General features: G+C 41.5%; 1 protein-coding gene across 7 annotated transcripts in view; it reads right to left on the bottom strand.

Moving 5' to 3' along the window:
• Positions 1-9,452: 9,452 nt before the first annotated feature.
• N4bp2 (NEDD4 binding protein 2) overlaps positions 9,453-19,947 on the bottom strand; it is a 330,918-nt gene continuing 320,423 nt past the window's right edge. For 6 of the 7 annotated variants that reach the window (XM_050149857.1, XM_050149858.1, XM_050149860.1 and 3 more), the window contains 2 exons: positions 13,882-14,005; positions 9,453-12,819 (listed from right to left, as the gene is read on the bottom strand). In XM_050149857.1, coding sequence (XP_050005814.1) covers positions 12,774-12,819; positions 13,882-14,005 — 170 coding nt within the window. In that variant the 3' untranslated portion in view covers positions 9,453-12,773. The remainder of the gene's footprint in view (positions 12,820-13,881; positions 14,006-19,947) is intronic. The other variant, XM_050149859.1, reaches the window with a different exon arrangement.

The raw sequence follows: 19,947 nt of genomic DNA, 5'->3' as shown, positions 1-19,947 counted from the left end.
GAGTTACAAATGGCTGTGAGCCATCTGATGTGGGTGCTGGGACTTGAGTTCTAGTTCTCTGGAAGAATAGCAAATGTTCTAACCACTGAGCAATCTCTCCAGACCCTGCTCTAACCACTGAGCAATCTCTCCAGACCCCTGCTCCCATATTTGTCTTAAAAATGGAATTGCATTGTGAGTTGTCTTTTGCATCTTGCTTCTTTACTTTTTTTGTGTGTGTTTGTGATGTGGGATGTCCTTCTGTATATGTGATGCTTTTATTGGTTAATGAGTAAAGCTTTCTGAGCTCTTGGCTTAGCCAAGTAAAGCCAGGCAGGAAACCCAAACAGAGACATAGAGAGAGTAGGCAGACAAATCAGGGAGATGTCATCTAGCTTCCGAAGGAGGACACGTGGGAACCTTAGGAACCTTATCAGTAGGTCACAGCCTCGTAGCGATACACAGATCGATAGAAATTGGTTAATTTAAGATGTAAGAGTTAGATAGGAATACTCCTGAGTCATTGGCCAAACAGTGCTGTAATTAATATAGTTTCTGTGTGATTATTCGGGTCTGGGCAGCCGGGAAATGAACGAGCAGCCTCTGGTTACACATATGTGTGTGCTGGCACAATGTGTGTGCACTACACACATGAGGGCCTGAAGTTGGCATTGGTGTCTTCTGGTTGCCTTGCCCTTTATTTATTGAGATGGGTCTCCTGCCGAGCCTGGGGTTTGCCTTGGAGATTCACTGTCTCTGCCTCCCAAGTACAGGCATTCCAGGCAGCTGCCCCGGCTGCCCAGCTTTTCTAGGAGTTTTGGAAATCTGAATTTTGGTCTTCATGCTTGCACAGGAAGGGTTTTACACACTGAGCCATCTCCCCAGCCTTGCTTCTATTCCCTTCAAAAACACAGATGTTCCAGCTGCCTACTTCCAAGAAAGAAAGAAAGGAAGAAAGGAAGGAAGGAAGGAAGGAAGGAAGGAAGGAAGGAAGGAAGGAAGGAAGAGATTTGAGTTAGCTTAAATAAAATCAAAGACTGTGACTTCAGACTCCAAGAATAGGAAGACATAAAAGAGCCAAGAGAGAAATTTCTAGAATTTTAGAAATTCTAGCTAATAATTCCATGAGTATAATACAAAATTAACAAGGTACTTTAAAACAGATTCCTAAGTGTTAACTGCTGGAAACTATTTCTAAGGGAAAGAAATTAATTTTGCCCTTAAAAAAAAAACAAGACCAGGTCTGAGTTGGTAAAAATGCTACCTAAGTCTAATGACCCAGGTTCAATCCCTGGGACCCACAAAAAGCCATTTGTGGTGGCTCACACCTGTAATCCCAGCACCCCTACTTGAGATGGGAGAACTGCACAGCAGCTCAAAGATGGTGGGCTAGCCTGAGGTAAGCAGCAGAGCAGCAGAAATGGCAGCCCAACTCCACAAGGAGGAGAGAACCCACCCCCAAAAGCTGTCCTCTGGCCCCCACATGTATGTTGTGGAATGTCCCACACACCAATGATAAATGAAATACAGGGCCAGAGCCTAAAACGCTAGTGACTTCCTCTTGCTCTGCAGACTCAACCACTTCCAGATCTTAGCCCAGAGACTAATGGGAGTCAACCCGAATCCTCAGTAAAACTGCAGCATTGCAAAAATGTGCATCAGCTTTTAGTGTGTGTGTGTGTGTGTGTGTGTGTGTGTGTGTGTGTGTGTGCACGCACGCGTACGTGCACACGTGCACGCACACATATGTATGATAAGGAGGACAGAGGGGCTCATGTGTGAAAGTGAGAGGATACTTTGTGGAGTTGGTTCTCTTTCCACCTCTAAGTAAGTTCCAGAAATCAAACTCAGGTCACCAGGCTTGCATTATGGGTCAGCAAGCGTCTTTACACACCGAGCCATCCCACCAGCTCTAGTGTTTTTTAAAGTATATTTCATTGATTTTTTTCCCATAAATTAAGATGGGAAAACAAACAGGAAAAAGAGGAACTTCAAACAGTGACGCCCCACTGCAAAGTGACTCAAAGAACTGGAGCACATCCACTTCTCATGCTCTGCCCAGCTTCCCCCATCACTCTATCCATCACCTCTCTCCAGTGAATACGCAACAGTCGAGGACAGAAGGATCCCAACCAACCCTTCCTCCAAGCGTCACTGCATTGAGCCAGATCCAATCAGTGTGAAAGATGGGGACCATACGAGTAAAGAAAACATCTTTTAATTCACCCATCCTCCCAGCACGCTTTCAATCTTGCACTCGGCCACACTGTCTGTCACCTTCCTGAATAATGTGTAGAGCGTGGGTGACCCAGAAATCTGAGATTGGTTCTCTGACCTTCTCTGCTCTGGTGGCGGTCATCTCTGGGATATGCCACAAATCAACTGCTGGGAACAGAAGTGTTCTCATCACTAATATTTCAAACTCTGGAATTCTCTCCCTTCCCACCTCCTCCCCCTTTCCTTCAGACTCTTGCCTTTCTGAAGCTGTTCTTCATCTTCAGGACTCAACTTCCATTTCCTTGTATCCCATTTGGTTCCTTGCCCAGTCCAGATTTCAGCCAGCCGCTTCACCCTCAGACATGCAGCACCCTGAATTGCTCCTGTTATTGGGATTTGGGGAGGGGAGATCCCTTGTTTAGTAGCTCCTGGGGTTTTAGCGCACTAATAAAATAATTTAAGAATGAACTGAAACATAAGCGCAAGCTTTTGGACACTTCTATTAGCATTTAGGGGAAAACTCCCAGGGCAGCTTCACAAAGGAGAGTGGAGGAGGGATCCAAACCATGCCATTCTAAGCCAGCGTGGAGGTCAGCTGCATGGCGGACCAGCAGCAAGCCCTGTGGCGGGACAGAGACTTTAGAGAATAAGGAAGTCCACAGCATTAGGTAAATCATGCTTCAAAGGGAAAGTTGGGCTTTTCTGGGCAATTCAGAAAAGCAGGCAGACTTACAAAGCTGTTAAACCAGGCGGACTGGTCGGGTTGGGTTTGTTTTCCTTGCCAGTTAACGAAGCAAAAGGCAGAAAAAAAAAATCTTGAGGGCAATAGCGGGAAATCTTCAGACACAGCAGAGTGAGCCAGTAAAGAAAGGCTTCCTTCAGCACAGCAAGTCACATAAAGGCCATGGGCAAGGCAGGTGCTTCAGCAGCCCAAGTCCATGAGGGCTGGAAGTTTTAAGAGTCTGAGAGATCTTTGTCCCCTAACTTGGGGTAAACAGGCTGACCTGGCTTTGAGCTTTTCAAGGGGCCTGGATAGGAACAAAAGCTTGCTAGGCCTTTGTTTTAAGATACCAGGTTTTTGTCTCACGTCAGGAGGTAATCCAGGTGGAGAAATAGATATGCTAATTAGGTTGGTTGTGGTGGGGAATATACAAATGTGTATATAATGTACACATTTAATGCATACATCAAAACACAAAGTTTATGCCTTAGGCACAATTTTTGTCATTCGCTTAATAAAACTGAAGACTTAAATATGTGGGAGGGGCTGGATAGATGACTCAATGGGTAAGAATGCTTGTTGTGCAAGCGTGAAGGCCTAAGTTTGCATTCCGAGGACCCACGTCAGCCAAGCTTGGATGTGTGTGCCTGAAGGTTAGTAAACTAAAGCCCAGCAGGGGTGAGAAAGCTGGGCCAGGAAAGTTGACTTGATTGATAACACCTTCAGGCTGTTAGGATCCAGAAAGCTTCTGGTACGATCAATAAGCCAACCACCTTGAGACAGGTGGGAACAGACCAGCAGATGGAATCTTCCATCCCTAAAGTTCCCTTTTCTGCCCTATAAGCCCCCAGGCCCCCTCTGCCCTTCATTGTTCTGATTAAAGGACAAACTGCTTCGGAAGAGGTCAGTCAGTCTCCTCTTTTATTCCCATGTTGGTATCAATCCTGGTCTAACACCGCCTATAACCCAAGCACTGGGGGCAGAGATGAGGATCTTAGGAACTTTCCGGCCAGCCAGCCAAGCTAAGACAGTGAGCTTCAGGGTCAATGAGACCCTGTATCAAAAAGAATGGTGGAAAGTAACAAAGACTCTTCCTCTGGCTTTTGCACACGTGTGTGTGTGTGTGTGCGCGCGCGCGCGCGCGCGCATACAGATGGAAGCTTTGAAATTTGAACAGGACGGAATTGGAAAATGTTAGAAAATGAGTAGAAACTTAACAGTCTTGAGACTAGTTAGAGAAACCCACGATGCCAGTAAGCCCTGTTAACAACAGGTAGTTAGCCAGTTGGTGGTGGTGCACGCCTTTAATTCCAGCAGTCAGGAAGAAGAGGCAGGCAAACTCTGTGAGTTCAATGCCAGCCTGGTCTGCAGAGTGAGTGCTAGGACAGGATCCAAAGTTACACACAGAAACCCTGCTTCAAACAAACAAACAAACAAACAAAAAACCCACAAAAATCCAGCACGTAGTTGAGTCCTGGTTTTCCCTTAACTGATTGCAAGTCCTAACAACTTAAGACCCAAGCTGAAACGCACCAAGCAGGAACTGACTGGCTCCATCACTTCTTGGACAAGGTGCTCACCTTTGTACCTCAGTTCCTCCCAGCACCCCACACTGACCTGTTCTGAGGACTCAGGAAGTCACTGCATGTAAATGTAGAGAGACCGGGACTTGGTAGGAGGCAAGGATGAAGTCTTTGGTGGGGACTGTCCATCTTAAGTGTCTGCAAAGTTTACTTAAAATGCAGGGTCCGATCAAAATTAAAGTTTAATTTTGAACGAAACATTCTACAGTTCTTGTGCATTCAGTTTGAAAACCACTACTTTGAAGGAAAGAATTTTTTAGCTTTTTTTTTGGGGGGGGTGTTTTAGTTTTTTAAGAGTTTCTCTGCGTTAACAGCCAGTTTCTCTGGCTGGCCTTAAACTCAGAGATCCTCCTGCTTCTCAAGTGCTGGGATTAAAAGTAAATTTTATAATTCTCCTTAACATATCCATTTTTGTTTTAATGTTCCAAAAAACAAAACAAACAAACAAAAAAAGCCACACCCAATAGCTCTGTGTATTGTTTGCTGCTGGATAAAATGCTCCTGGGAGGATGTTAAACATGTCCTGGAGCTAGGCCACTTCTTGGAGTATTTCTGCTTGAGACCTTACACTCCTGAAGCTTGAATTCCTGATTCTCCTGCCACCACCCCATCCCCTGGATGAATTGCCAGTGTGCATTCATCCTGCTCCCTGGTACACTTCTGTATATCCCAGCAGCCATGATCTTCGTTGTCAACCTGATGGCAATTACCATGGAAAACCACTTCTGGGAATGTCTACGAGGAGGGCGAGGTGGCCTTGGCTGTGGAGAGCCTCTCCAATGGGGGGCTGAGGTCCTGATGTCTATGAGGGTGCTGAGGTTCAGCGGAGGGCGAGGTCACCTTGGCTGTGGAGAACCTCTCCCATGAGTCCTGACCAAAGAAACAGAAGCCCATGGAGCACCGGCATTCATCTCCCTCTGCTTCTTCACTGTGGGTGCAGTGACCTGCAGCCTCACCCGCAACGTCAGGCCTTCCTTGCCACGATGAATTGTACCTTCAAACCAGGAGCCAAATACGTCCTTCCTTCCTCCTCAGATTGTCTTCGCCGGGTAATTCATTACAACAAGAAAATTAACTACCCAGAGTCTTCTGGGTTTTCAGGGCCTTGCTATGCTGCACAGACTGACCCTAAGTAGCTAGCACTAATCAGACATACAACTGCCCCAGTCAACCTTATTTCTAGTGCATGGTTTGACAAGTCTTACCAGGGTAGCCTTCTGCTCCACTTCTAACGAGCTTTCTGTGGTAGAGTGGAAAGCTTGTCTCCCAGACCATGCTGACAGATGCAATTCTCTACGCAGAACAGGCCCTCCTGGGCTCTGCAGGTAAAGTATAGAGCACAACCTGTTGCTACTGCCCACTCTGCCGAGAAGTCACATCATAAAGATACCTCAAATTTCTGCAAAACTTTGCTGATACCTACTCTGGGTGGACTGAGAATGGCTGTGGCAGTGATACCATAGTGGCTCCCTTCCTGGTGCCTCAGCTTTAAGTCTGGCAGAAGTGGTAGTTACCAGGCAGGGTAATTCCGCAGTGTTCAAGAACACATTCCCAGAGAGAAACCTATGGTCCATTTCTTTAAGCAGTCCACTAACTTAAAAAATAAGCCGGGCAGTGGTGGCACAAACATTTAATCCCAGCAGAGGCAGGGGGATCTCTGTGAGTTCAAGGCCAGCCTGGTTTATACAGCAAGTTCCAGGGCAGGCTCCAAAGCTACACAGAGGAAAACCAAAACAATAATGATGATGATGCTGTTGTTTTCAGTAGGACACAGTGGAACATATCTACAGTTCCCATACATGGAAGGCTGAAATGGGACCAACTAGTCTGGGCTACCTAGTCAGACCATGTCTCATTAAGACAGGACAAATTAAAGCCAACAAATCTCCCACATAACCAAAAATGCCTGCACATTTTTAACTGTATTCAAAAGTAGACATTATAGTAGATAATCAATACCCATGCCATCTTTAACAGTCACTAACTTATTTTGCCAAACTGATTTTGTTTTTAAGACAGGATCTCTCTATATAGCCCAAGGTAACTCCAAATTCATGATCTTCCTGCCTCTGCCTCTCAAGTGCTAGGACAGTGTGCACCACATCAGTCTTGATTCATAAGTATCCCTACCCGCTTCTCCATTCCCTCCCCTCTTCCTGGGACTCTCCCACCAGTCCACAGCACTGGTTCTCTGCCCACCACCTATTCTGAAGCAAATGTCAACCACATCCTTTTGGGCAAGCACTGTTGGCGCAGTAGACTCTTAAAGGTTCAGAGTAATTATGTATCCACTCAGTGTTCACACTGTTGATATCTTTTATTGTAGTACACTTAGCTTTGTTTTGCTGAGCTAGTACCCAAATAAAGTCCACAGATTGCAAGCGGTTGACACATTTCAAGTCTTGATGTCTAAGTCCTCCCTTCATCTGTGTGGTTTTATTCATGAAATTGGATTTGAAGAAATCATCTTGTTTGCTTCCTGCTCTCTGTATTTTGGTGGCTGTGCCCGATGATTTGCTAGTTCAGTCTTCCACAATTCCCAGAAATTGCTGGGTACAAAAGCTTCATTAGGCTTCTTCTTCCACAATGAAGGTGAGTTTTCTGAGATTGCATTAGCCTCTGCCAGGTAGCTAACAATGGCATTAGCAGTCTGGGAACACTTAAACTCAGCTCACAGCCACTGGGGGGCGGAGGGTGGGTGAGGGGTGTTGCTATTTACTACCATGGGTTATATGTCTTTAGGCTACTGATATGTGAAAGCCAAAGATTAAAACTTCTGCTTATGGCCAAGACAATCTTCCTTGCATCCTTCTGGAGTGGAAAGACAAAAGTATTTCATTCATTCTCATCCCTTCAAGGATAAAGTCCTTTAGGGTGCTAGTTTTTTGAGAATGTCTCTTACTAATCCCAAGTGTTCTGGGCTTTGTCGTCAGTCTTGTACCCCAAGTTCAAACTGAGTTGTGACCAGAGGCACTGACTGAAAGGGTGTTCTCACCCGGTTCTGGCATAACCCTAACAACTTGCCAACTACGCGATGTTTTCAGAGAGTTAATACCTTCACTCAGATCTGTAGTTGTCCCCAGTCCCCAATGTGAAGTCCAAGTATACACAAAACATGTACATATCTCATATTAGACAGGTCGGGCTGGTGTAGCGATCCCAGAAACGTGATTAGGCTTAAGAACCCTTCAAGGAGCATGGACTGAAAGCCATGTCACTAAGTCTTTTCCTAAGGAAGACCGCAAGGCTGCAGTCCTCAAGTCCTCTTGCGCTGAGAGCAGGACTTACTCCCACAGTTAAAAGCTATTAATACTTCTCATTTTCTTTAGAGGGCATCCTAAATTTCTCAGGTGTTTTTTTTTTTAAATGTTAACACTTTAGATGGATGTAATTAACAGGGGAGGCACAGGGTAATATGCAAACGGATTAAGCATTATCACAAGAACAACCTACAGGCCTCACCTAGTCGCTACAACTAAGTTGTAAAATCAAAGCGATCTTGTTAGCAGTTAAGTTATGAACCCCAAAGCCATTTCCTCAGATATATTATTAAAATTACCAAAATACTTAAAATCAAAACAGTTAACATTGTGGGTTTTCCTTATTACTCTTCAGTATTTAGAAATTATCAACCGCTTGCTAAAGAAACACAGTGAGCACTAATATCTACATATTTATGTATCATAGTAAAAATGACAAGGCAGAGACTATTCATTTTCTTTCTTCCAAGAAAATACACAAAACTTAGCTGAACAGAGGGCAGGTAGTGTGAAGTGGGTGCCTTCCCTGCCTTTCTTGAAGGTACATGTGACCACATGACTACACTCTGGCTAATAAGATGCAAACAGAGATGTCCTACAGCAGCTTCCAAAAACAACCTTCCGGAGTGCTGGCGCTGCCTACTGTACTTCCCGACCTCCTTCCAACAAAATGAAGTGGCTGGAGGCCCAAGTATGGCAGAAAACTACAAGGACTTAAACCCTCCAGAAAACCTCATGGAAGAGAGAGCTCACACCACTCTTGAGTCTTTATTGCTGGCATCTAACATCAAGAGAGAAATAAGTCATGATGTTGTGTCTGCAGTACTTGGTGCTCCCTAAACACTGGCTTTCTGTAGATACAGGACAAAGGCAACCTCATAAATGGGAGATTTTCAAGCATGCTAAGCAGCCATCCTGCCCTCTTGTCTTTTTCTTAATTATTCTTATTTGAGACAGGGTCTCACCCTGCTGTCTCTTCTGAAACGAGCTATGGAGACCAGGCTAACCTTGGAATCACAGAGATCTGCCTGCCTATGCGGCATCCTGACTGCTGGGGTTAAAGATGTGACCACCATACCTAGCTCACTTTTCTTTTTTTAGGACATATGCAGCTGTTACACACTAGGGATCAGTTAACTCTTCTAGTCCTGTGTGTCTCTATCAGTTGAACTGGGGTAGCACCATCTATGTAAGAAGAGCCCCTAGATACCCACAAGTAAACATGTGTGACCACGTTAGGCACTGTGAGTCACTATACATACTAACTGGTGAGAGCATAAGAAACCTATGGGCAGACGCTGTCTTACACTGTATCTTCAGAACAAGTGCTCAATAAATACTCACTGGATAAATATTTTAACATCCTTGATCATTGATAAATTATTTTGCTTTTCGAGCTGAATAAAGCTGATGTAGAGTATTATTTGTGTTCCTAATAGGCATAAATAATAGCTCCTAATTTTGATGTCAGTTAGACAATGCAAGGGTGTGAAACGAGAAGGCTGAGATGCTTCTCTAGGCCAAATGTGAACCAACCCACTTACAAAAGCAACACAAGCTGGCACAGTTGCACAGAAATGGAAACTTTATGACACTGTTCCCAGAGAATCACAAAGATACATGCAAAAATATTCTTTAATATAAAAGCCACTAAAGCTACCACATCAAACGAAAGATTTCTTCACATTGGACTGTGACTAAAGCATTTTATTAAATTAAGTGTGTAATTTGCAAATGGTTTCATAAGAAATTTTAAAAGCAAAGTTATAAACATTTTCAATAAAAAAGTACAGAGTTGACAGCAAAAATCACGTTTTTATAGTACAAACAAAAACATTGCTTCTAATATATACTGTCTGAGCAGCTTCTAGTCTCTCTTCAACCGCTGGCTGCAGTGTGGCACAGTAACGAGACGTCTGGGGTAAACTCAACAATAACAACAGGTTCATCATCTGACCACAGAAGTCAACCGCTCAGCTGTGAGGACACAATGAATGAACGTCGTCATCATCTATCTGAGGTCATGAGGCCTTAGGACACAGAGGTTCTAGCCTTGCTTCTCTATTCCCAAGTAATACTGTAAACTTAAATTACACTTTAAAAAATAAGCACCATTAACATACATTCTACATCGCCTTACTTTTCCTTTTAAATGGCACTTGGTTTTGGCCACACAGACATTTAAATCTGTTTTCTTTACAAGTAATTAAAAATAAGCAACATTTAAGCACAGCACAGAGCATTATCAAATGTCACCTCATTGCACAACGGAAAAGCACTCGGAAAAAACAGCACACATTATTTTTGTCTGTTTCAAACATTTTTTTGAGAGCAGCTAAAACACTGTCAGAACAATTTCTTGAGTTTCAAAAGTTTCCAATTGCCAGCTCAGAAATAACTAACCTTGTCATTACACGTGTCCTTCCAAAGCAAACAGAACACTTGAATTTAAAGAGAAAAAGAAACAAAGGACAGGAAACCACCCAAAGGAACTGGAAGCTTTCCTTCTCCATATATGTTAGAATACAATCATTTCAGCCCCAGGTTCCACCATGTAATACGGACTGTATGTAAAAATAGGATTAAAAGTAGTGTGGGAATACTAATAAACAGAAGAGAATTTCAACTCGAAAATAACAGTGACACATGAAGAGCTAATGAATGTCAGAAGACATGCTCAGGTTGTCTCCCAGGATCAGGAATGGGCTGGACGGTCCTGAGGCCCTGGCCCCGCTGCACTCCCACCGCAGTGTCCCTTCCATTCTCTTCTCACACGGGGCCGACAGCAACAACAGACTATTAGATGTATAGAACTGCTACCGAGAGCTTCCAAGTTTTTGGAAGAAATCCTGTATTTTTAAAATGCTTTAAAATATTAGGTTTACAAAGAATTCTTCTAACCTGGATTATTTCTAAACCATCTTTACTTCTGACATACAAAATTTAGAAGTGGGGGAAAAAAAACTCATGATCCCCAAAATATCTACCTTTGGCTGGCACATGAGATTCAGAGATTGGCAAAAGAAAAATCAGAGAATATTCTTTCATAATTGTAACTGCTTAAACAATACCAGATAGTAGGATAAGGAGAAATTTTGGGACTACAAATATATATATGTATAATGTTCAAGCTTTGTGTATTTATAGATAATAATTAAGGAATAGGAAGCCAAGCATGGCAAAGCACACCTATAATCTTAACATTTAGGCAGGTAAGGCAGAAGGATTGTGAGTTTGTGGCTGACTTGCTGTGCGTAGTGACGTCAAGATCTCTATTAGGTCATTCCATCACACAGAACCACGGCTGGACTTCTCAGAATCAGGCCGTGCACAGCATCAAGACAGCTGCTTCCCCTTGGCCTCCAACCACAGTGCGCCAGGCTCGTACTTCTCCTCATTGCTCCCTTATTAATTATAATCACAGTAATATAATAAGACTATCTCAAGTATTCAAATATGAGTTTTTTAAAAGATGAAAAATATAAAACACAGAAAAAGAGTATGTAGCTGCACACACTCCAATAACTGCAGGTTTAATACTGTTTCTCACTGTTTAAATCGTATTAACCTGAAAACAGAAATAAGCTCACTTCATTAACTACTGATTATGGTTTTTGTACTAAGTTATAAAAGGGAACTGCTTTTTTTTAATATATATAACACCTCTGAGCACTACCAAAAAGTGAGACACTACTGCAATTTTTAAAACAAATTATTACAAGTCTAAAAATATAACCACTTGAATATCAGTAATCACTAACCATTTGCAGGTAATAAACATGGATTTTTGTTTTTATGGCAATAAAATTCAATGGTAAGGCTCTTATTTTAAAAGCATGATTCACAAGATGTAAGAACATGATTTTGAGCTTTATTTCCACTAACATATCTGTTCTTTGGGGGCTCATTCTGTCTGTCAGTATTCTTCAGTGCAGGGCAATGCCGCATTCCTGATGAAGGTGATTTTGTAAGCCAAATAAAAAGCAACATAATTGTTTGCAAACACTGTATATGTTGAAAATACTCTGTATATCCAAAGTTAAATTTATTTTAACTACTATCTCATTATAGAAAAATTACACTTCACCATACTAAGTCTGTATAAAGGAAATTTACATTCTAACAGGACACTGGCCCAACAGAAGCCAATGAGACTTTTCATTCAGAAAATTGGCTCCTTTTCAAAATAAAGGTAAAAAAGTCTTTCTAATTACAAGGGTTTCTTTTACAGTTATACCAAAGTATGTTTTCACACTTATATCAATAGGATTTTTAACTCACACAGCTTAGAAATGACGTTACACGTATAAAAGCAGCCACTTAGCACTGTCTGGAGTCACTCTCGGACGGGTCCACAAGCGGTCCTGTAGGCAGTCTCCTCCTCTGAACTGAGACTGCAGCTTAGTCTCAGACCCCGCTTTCCTCCCAGGAAATGCACAGCACAGAACAGCACAGAAGGGAAGGGGTCAAGATCACAGACACAGAGGAAAGGATAACCGAGTGTCCGCCCATCTGCACGGGACACAACGTCAAGTGACTCTGTGTGACAGGCTTCGAAAGCAGAAAGAATCCGTGTTCTGCTGATCATCCTTCCCCTTTACTATTTTGAACCCTGTTCTTTGAGAGCCAGGAACCAGGTTTCAAAAGCACAGTGCCCCTCACAGGCTTCTACAGACTTCTCTAATAGGAAACGGTTAACACAAAGGCAGCGTTTTCATTGTTCTTGTTTTGTGTTTTCTCCTAAAAACAAACTAGAGTACTTAAGACTTTTAAACTGCAGGTGATAATTTTTTAGGCATATTATAATCAATAAAAAACTCTTTTTAATGTTTTACCAAGTAACAGACTGGAATTTGATCCAGTAAAAAAACTTTCTTTGGATTCTGAGAAACCTTTTTCTTGTTTTATATTCCTAATAAAACACATCTGAGAGTAGAACTGACTGAATTACTGCAGATAAAACCAATTTCAGCCTATAAATCTTCATGTCTCTAAAGTCAGGGCTTTTAAATCTTACTTTAGCATGACCTTCAAGCACCCTGGCTTAATTTCAGAGAACCTGTGGAAATGAGAAAAGAGTTATTTAAAATGTAAACATTTCAAACTTAAAAAGAATATCTTTTAATCAATTCAAATGACCTATACTTAAATTTATTACTAACACTGCATCTTTTATTAACATCCAAGACCAATAATGACTTATGGTCAAAGCAAAAACAATCCTAAAGCTGTGGGTTATTCCTACATCACTGGTCAATATAATTTACAGTTTTTCCAAACTTCTCAATCCTGAATCTGACCTTCAGGAGGAAGAGCCTGCTGTATGAAAGAGAAGATGGTGTATTCCATTGTTTCTGGGCATCAAGAATGCACCAAGAAGAGCCCTCTGCTACAAGTCTCATTCGTCTGGCCATGTGAGGCTGTAAACTGTCCTGTGTCAACCTCAAGAGGCACACCAGTAGCTGAGACAGTTGTTAATACGACACAGCTCTAGCCTACCCAACTCAACTGCAGAACTAGTCCCGAGAGACTTCTAACTTTCATCAAGTAATATCTCATTGCACAGCACATACAAAAGTCTCACACTAATTGAAATTGGAAGACTGGAAGAAAGGGGAGAGACTTGAGAAGTGGTATTCTCAAAGAATCTATACTTGGAATATTTCTTGTCAGTTTCTATTACAGACTACAAGGGAAAAGGGACACTTCATATCTGTCAATAAAAATTATTAATGCATTTAACTTATGAGGACATATCATTCACTTAGAACTTCTGCTAAAGTTTAAACATACCCAAATTATAACTATTTCAGCCAGTGTCCCACACACTCTGTCTTTCAAAATGAGCAAGTCTTAAGACTCATGTATCTTAGTTCTGTGGGGTAGCACATTACAAAGGAATGCAAGAAGATTTTGTTTTTATAACTTTAAATTATAAAATGACAGAAAGTCTTAGCAGATCATCACTGACAAAAGCCTTATTTTTCTTTGATTTCTCATCTACCAGACAAAACACATCTAGCAAGAAAAGCTATCGTCTAATTATTGATCTGCGACTGACATCAGATAGCTGGACTAAGTACTAGCTTTGAATATAAGCACAGAAGAAGCCTGCACTCACCTGAAACTGTGGCTTGTGAGGTATTTAATGACAGCTGGCTTGATGCGAGCAACTCCTCCCTGGCTGTGGTTTCCTCTCCCCGTAATCACAGAAAGGTAGGGCTTACCGCCATTCTGCTTAAATTCTATTAAAATTGGAATTGGAACAGTTAAAATAATTTTCTACATTCTCAGTACAAAATCTACTCAAAAGCATATGAAATTACTTTCATGGTGTTTTAGGAGATTTAAAATTTGTTTTTAAACCACAGAGAGACCCAAAGCAGTTTATCATTGAAAGCCATAAGGACTAGGCCTAGCAGCACACATTTGACAGCAGAAGCTGAGAGACATAGATAGGTTGTAGACTTGGAGGCAGCCAGGAGTACAAGAGGAGTTTGAGTCACTACACAGTGAGACTCTACCAGGAAAGAAAAATAGTAAGCTCAAGTTAGGAGAGCAATTTCTATCCTCTACAAATCTTTCTGAATAATAATGACAATAATATTAATTATATCTAAAAGTTATTACACACATGGACTCAGAAAATGCTTTACAAGACATATTTTTGTGAATTAGAATCTCACTAACAACCTTATTAATGAAGTACTTTAAAGCCAACCTAACCAGTATGAAACACAGTTCTGCCACAAATTAACTGTGTGTGACCACGGGCAAGCCTGTTTTTCTTCACATTAGGAAAGGGAGATGATAACAGCCATTACTTTATAGATTGTCTTCCAGGTACAGCTGGCAAATCTAATTTTAACATAGCCCTACTATCAAAGATAATCCACTGTTAATTCTTCCCAGAAGAGAACTTTTTGAAATACTGAATGACACTGATCTCTCTCGCGCATGCTCTCTGGTTTTTTTTATAATATTTATTTATTTATTTATTTATTATGTATACAATATTCTGTCTGTGTGTATGTCTGCAGACCAGAAGACGGCACCAGACCTCATTACAGATGGTTGTGAGCCACCATGTGGTTGCCGGGAATTGAACTCAAGACCTTTGGAAGAGCAGGCTGTGCTCTTAACCATTGAGCCATCTCTCCAGCCCAATGCTCTCTGGTTTTTTGAGACAGGATTTCTCTTTGTAGCCCTGGATGTCCCAGAACTCACTCTGTAGACCAGACTGGCCTCAATCTCAGAGATCCACCTGCCTCTGCCTCCTGAGTGCTAGGATTAAAGGTGTGCGCCACCACCCAGTGACACTGATCTTTTAAAGAATGCAGTTGCTACTTCATATTTAACCCTGAGACGGTAAATATATAAACTCTGAAATCAACAACAGCTCTATAGAATATCAACAACAAAACCAAAAAGTCCTATTAATAATAAAGTACTTGATATAACAAATTTGTTTCTCATTCATAAATAGCCTAAGTTTTATCTTTAGTATAACACATTATGAACATTTCATTCTGTTAATAAAATGGAAACAAAATATTATTTTCCAAGTCTCATTATATACAGGGCAATACTTGACTTATAATTTTATTTATTCATTTACTTATTTGAGACAGGGTCTCACCGTATTGCCCTGACTGACATGGAATTCACTATGGACACCAGGCTGTCTTGTAACTTACAATGATCTACCTGGACCACGATACCCAACTAGCTCGGAATTCTAAAAGGCTATGCTGTTAGGACAGGAGAGTCATGAGTCCAAGGCCAGCCTGGGCTGCCTACACAAGAAGGGCCGATCTCGAAACAAACTGAAAGCTTTCATTTTAATTTTCTTGAACCCATTCTCATCACTTTCACTTCTGCCTCAGCAGGCAGGTCGGTCCCCATCACCTCTCTACTAACAGTGCACAGCTGCTCTGAAAATGCTCTCCAGGTGATTCACATACTTCAAACCCGGAGCAGCTCAAAAGAGACTTGTCTAGCTAATGTACATGCTTACTGTCTAGAATACAGACTGTTCCTGATATTTATCACCTCTGGAACACTCTTTAACTTAGTCTTAAGTACATTCAGATTGCTAATAACTTTAAATTACAAATGCTCAAATGATTCCCAAAAAAGAACTCCTCTAAAGAATTGTAAAAAGCCAAGCAGTGGTGTACACCTTTAATCCTACCACCTGGGAGGCAGAGGCAGGAAGATCTCTGTGAGGTTGAGGCCAGCTTGGTCTACCTGGTCTACCTAGTGAGTTCCAGACCATTCAGAGAAACTCTGTCTCAAAAACAAAAGATTTAAAAAAAAAAAAACACTCAATTTTCATCTTATTAATGACAGTTCTCCAATTACCTGAAACGTGTTATAGAGCAATCTTTTTGTTTTGGTTTGGTTTGGTTTTGGTTTTTCGAGACAAGATTTCTCTGTAGCTTTGGAGCCTGTCCTAGAATTAGCTCTTGTAGACCAGGCTGGCCTGGAACTCACAGAGATTCATCCACCTACCTCTGCCTCCCAAGTGCTGAGATTAAAGGTGTACACCACCACTGCCCGGCTGTGATTTTTTTTTTAAAAATTAGAGTTGAAATAACATTTCATTCAGCTGATTAACGTTTCGTGTTTGTTTTGTTTTGTTTGTTTTTTCTCATATAGGCCCTGGCTGGCTTTGACTTCATGGTGATTCTCCTTTCTCACCCTACCAAGAGCTGAGATTACAGGTATGAGCCAACATGTCCCACTTGATATGTTTGCTTCTTTTATTTTCAGACATGATCTTACTATACAGCTCTAGCTGACTTGGAACTCGCTATGTAGACCAGGCATCCTCAAACTCAGAGATCCGCCTGTCTCTGCCTTCTGAGTGCTGGGATTAAAGGAATGCACCACTGTGCCAATCTGATCTATGTTTAAGTAGTTATAAACCCAAAGGTTTTCCTTCCATTTATTTTTCTTTACTTTTAATTTTAAAAATTAGAGTTCTTTATCTGAGATTTCCAGTCTTTATTTTGCTGACTGTATTTCATGGTAATGTATTGTTCCTCTTCCCCATGAATCCCTATTACTAACTGCATCCAGACTCTCGACTTTCCAGTTTATCTGAGGGTAGAAAGACTTCACAGGTGGGTAGGACTTCACCCACAAGGCACACAGGACACAGTGTCTCTATTCATCCGCAGTTTAGAAAGTGCTTTTATATGATGGCTAAAACTAATGCAAGGATACCCCCATAGTCTTCCCAGCCCCAGACACTTCTACTCAGCAATCCTGCCATCTGGTGGCAAGGGGTAGACACGCACAAACACACACAGATGGCTTTGGCTTCAGAAAACTATTTGCACCTTGGATCTGAACAAACACTACCCTGGGCAAGTTACCAAAGTCTCTTTTTTCCTATAAATTTTTATTTATATAAAATTCTCATAACATAATGTTCTTCATTTTCAAACTTTACAGTTCAGCTGGGCCTGGTGATGAAAGCCTTAGTTGCAGCTACTTGGGAGGCTGAGGCAGGATATTCACAAGTACAAGGTCAACCTTGGCTACACCAGCCTGGGCAACTTAGTGACATCTTGTCTCAAAACAAAATAAAAAACCCTATTCAGTAGTGTTTGTCCTTTTTGGTTCTTTAGCATATCAACAATGCTACAGCTACACAATCAACATTGTTGCTTCCAGTATTCCCTCCTCTCAAAAGGAAACCATGTGACGGTCAGCAGTTACTTCATATTACCAGTTCCAACCCAAGCAATCACTAATATTTCTGTCTCTAAGGACATTTCATGTAAATGTCACTTTTGTACTGGTCTTCTTTTATGTAGCATTCTTAGAAGTTCATCCATGTATAAGAACTTCATCTTCATGGACAAGTAAAATTCCATTAAACAGATGTACCACACTCTGTTTACATACATACATACACACACACACACACACACACACACACACACACACACACACACACGTAGGAAAGAAGGAAGGGGAAAACATTTCACTAAGACTAAAAGGAAAGACTGTATGATGACACTTACATGTGGAATCTGAAAGGTCAAACTCCTGGAGTGGTTCAAGGCAGAACAAGAAACAGAATGTGGGTCAAATAAAAGGCATAACTTCTCAACTGCAGGAATGAGTTCTGAGATCTAAAGTACAGCGTGACAGCTATCAACATTGCTACACTGTGACAGGTAAGTCATACTACCATGGCATCTGCTTTGCTCTTAAAGTAACCCCTCACCCACTCTTTGTCTTACTTTTCTACCTACTGGACAGAGACACTGTAACCATGGCAACTTATGGAAGAAAGTTTATTGGGAGTTTACAGTTTCAGAACTTATGGACTTGGACTCATGACCACCATGACAGTGAGCATACACAGTGCTGAGCAGTAGTTGAGGGCTTCCATCACTATCCAACAGTAAGAGCCAGAGAGCTAACTAGGAATGGTCTGGCCTTGAAACATTACCGCCTACCCCCACAGACACACCTCCTTCAATAAGGCCACATCTCCTATTCTTTCCCATCCCCACCAATTGTAGACTCAAAATATATGAGGGGAGAGGGACCACCTCATCCAAGATATCTCATTCATACTTCTGTAAGTAACCCCAATAAACTCACTAATTCACCAAGTAAGCTTTAGTGGAGGTGGTAGCTTTTCTGTCATGGATTCTCTATCAGGGCTGAGCATTTGTTTTTATTTCCCAGAGTCACACAACACCATCTCCCAAGGCCAAGATTCTAGTTATTAAAAGTACTGGGGTACTGGACTAGAACGATGGCTTGGCAGTTACAAGCACTCGCTGCTCTTACAGAGGACCCACGTTCAGCTCCAGCACACACAGAGGCTTACGACTATCCATAACTCTGACTCAATGGGATCCCATGCCCTCTTCTGACCAGGCAAACAAATAGTACACATATTTGTGCAAGCAAAATACTCATATACATAAAATAAATTTTAAAAATGTAAGTACTGAGGTAAGAAGACTACAAAACAATTTTAGCAAACAAATGCAGAATTTAAAAACAATTATAACTTGATGGATATGGCGGCACATGCCTTTAATCCTAGCCCTTGGGAGGCAGAGGCAGGTGGATCTCTGTGAGTTCGAGGACAGCCTGGTCTACATAGAGAGCCCAGGACAGGGAGAGCTAGACAGAGAAACTCTGTCTCAAAAAGAAAAAAAATAACCCACAAAACAAAACAAAAACGTTTTGGGGCTGGAGAGATGGATGGCTGATGGACAGTTCAGCAGTTAAGAGTAAAGCTTTTCCAGAGGATCCTGGTTCAATTTCCAGTACCTACATGGCAGCTCACAACTGTCTGTAATTCCAGTTCCAGGGGGTCTGACACCCTTACACAGATATACATGCAAACAAAACATTAATTCACATAAAGTACGAATAATTAAATCTTTTAAAAGTAAAATACAGTGCTGTCACACAAACACAAAGACCCGAAGTCAATACCCAGCACCCATGCAAAGCTCAGAGCAGTGAGTCGTGCCTGACTGTAATAGCACTGGGAAGATGCAGACGGAAGGGTCCTTGGGTTTGCTGGCTATTCAGCCCAGGAAAATCAACAAGGTCCTAGGTCGGTAAGAGAGCCCACCTCAAAAAATAAGATGGAGAAAACAGAAAAGGAATTGTATATATTGAACAGAGAGGTATTGCATAAATAGAGGAGATATTTTAATGGGTAGGAAGGATATAGAATAAATTTTACGATGTTGATTTCCAATAGAAAAGAAAAGTAGAGAAGAGACTGAGAGAAGTCTAATAGGAAGCATTTTAAAAACGAGAAACAGTAAACCGCCTGCACATGCTATGGGATTCATTGGTCTGTGGGCATTTCTTATATTATTCTGTAGCCTCTTCAACATAGTTTTTATGGGATTCATTGGTCTGTGGGCATTTCTTATATTATTCTGTAGCCTCTTCAACATAGCTGCAATGTCTCAGAATAAGTTGATGAATTTTCAATCTTACATATCAATCCTACTTCATCACAAGTGGTACGACTGAATTGATAAATGTACAGATAAAGTAGGACATCTTTATAATTCAAAATTTCTCCAGTAATGACAAACAGATGACTTCCAGTATCAGTGTCCGAGATAACTCAAATAGATTGAGCTTTCTATGAAACACTACCAACTGATAATGAAAATGAAGCAAG

Source organism: Alexandromys fortis, unplaced genomic scaffold (assembly GCF_014885135.2).
Source record: "Alexandromys fortis isolate MF-2015 unplaced genomic scaffold, M_Fortis_MF-2015_v1.1 scaffold_0, whole genome shotgun sequence".
NCBI classification, from domain to species: domain Eukaryota; kingdom Metazoa; phylum Chordata; class Mammalia; order Rodentia; family Cricetidae; genus Alexandromys; species Alexandromys fortis.
The sequence above is the reverse complement of the archived record's forward strand: the minus strand, read 5'-3'. Positions and strand labels throughout refer to the sequence as shown.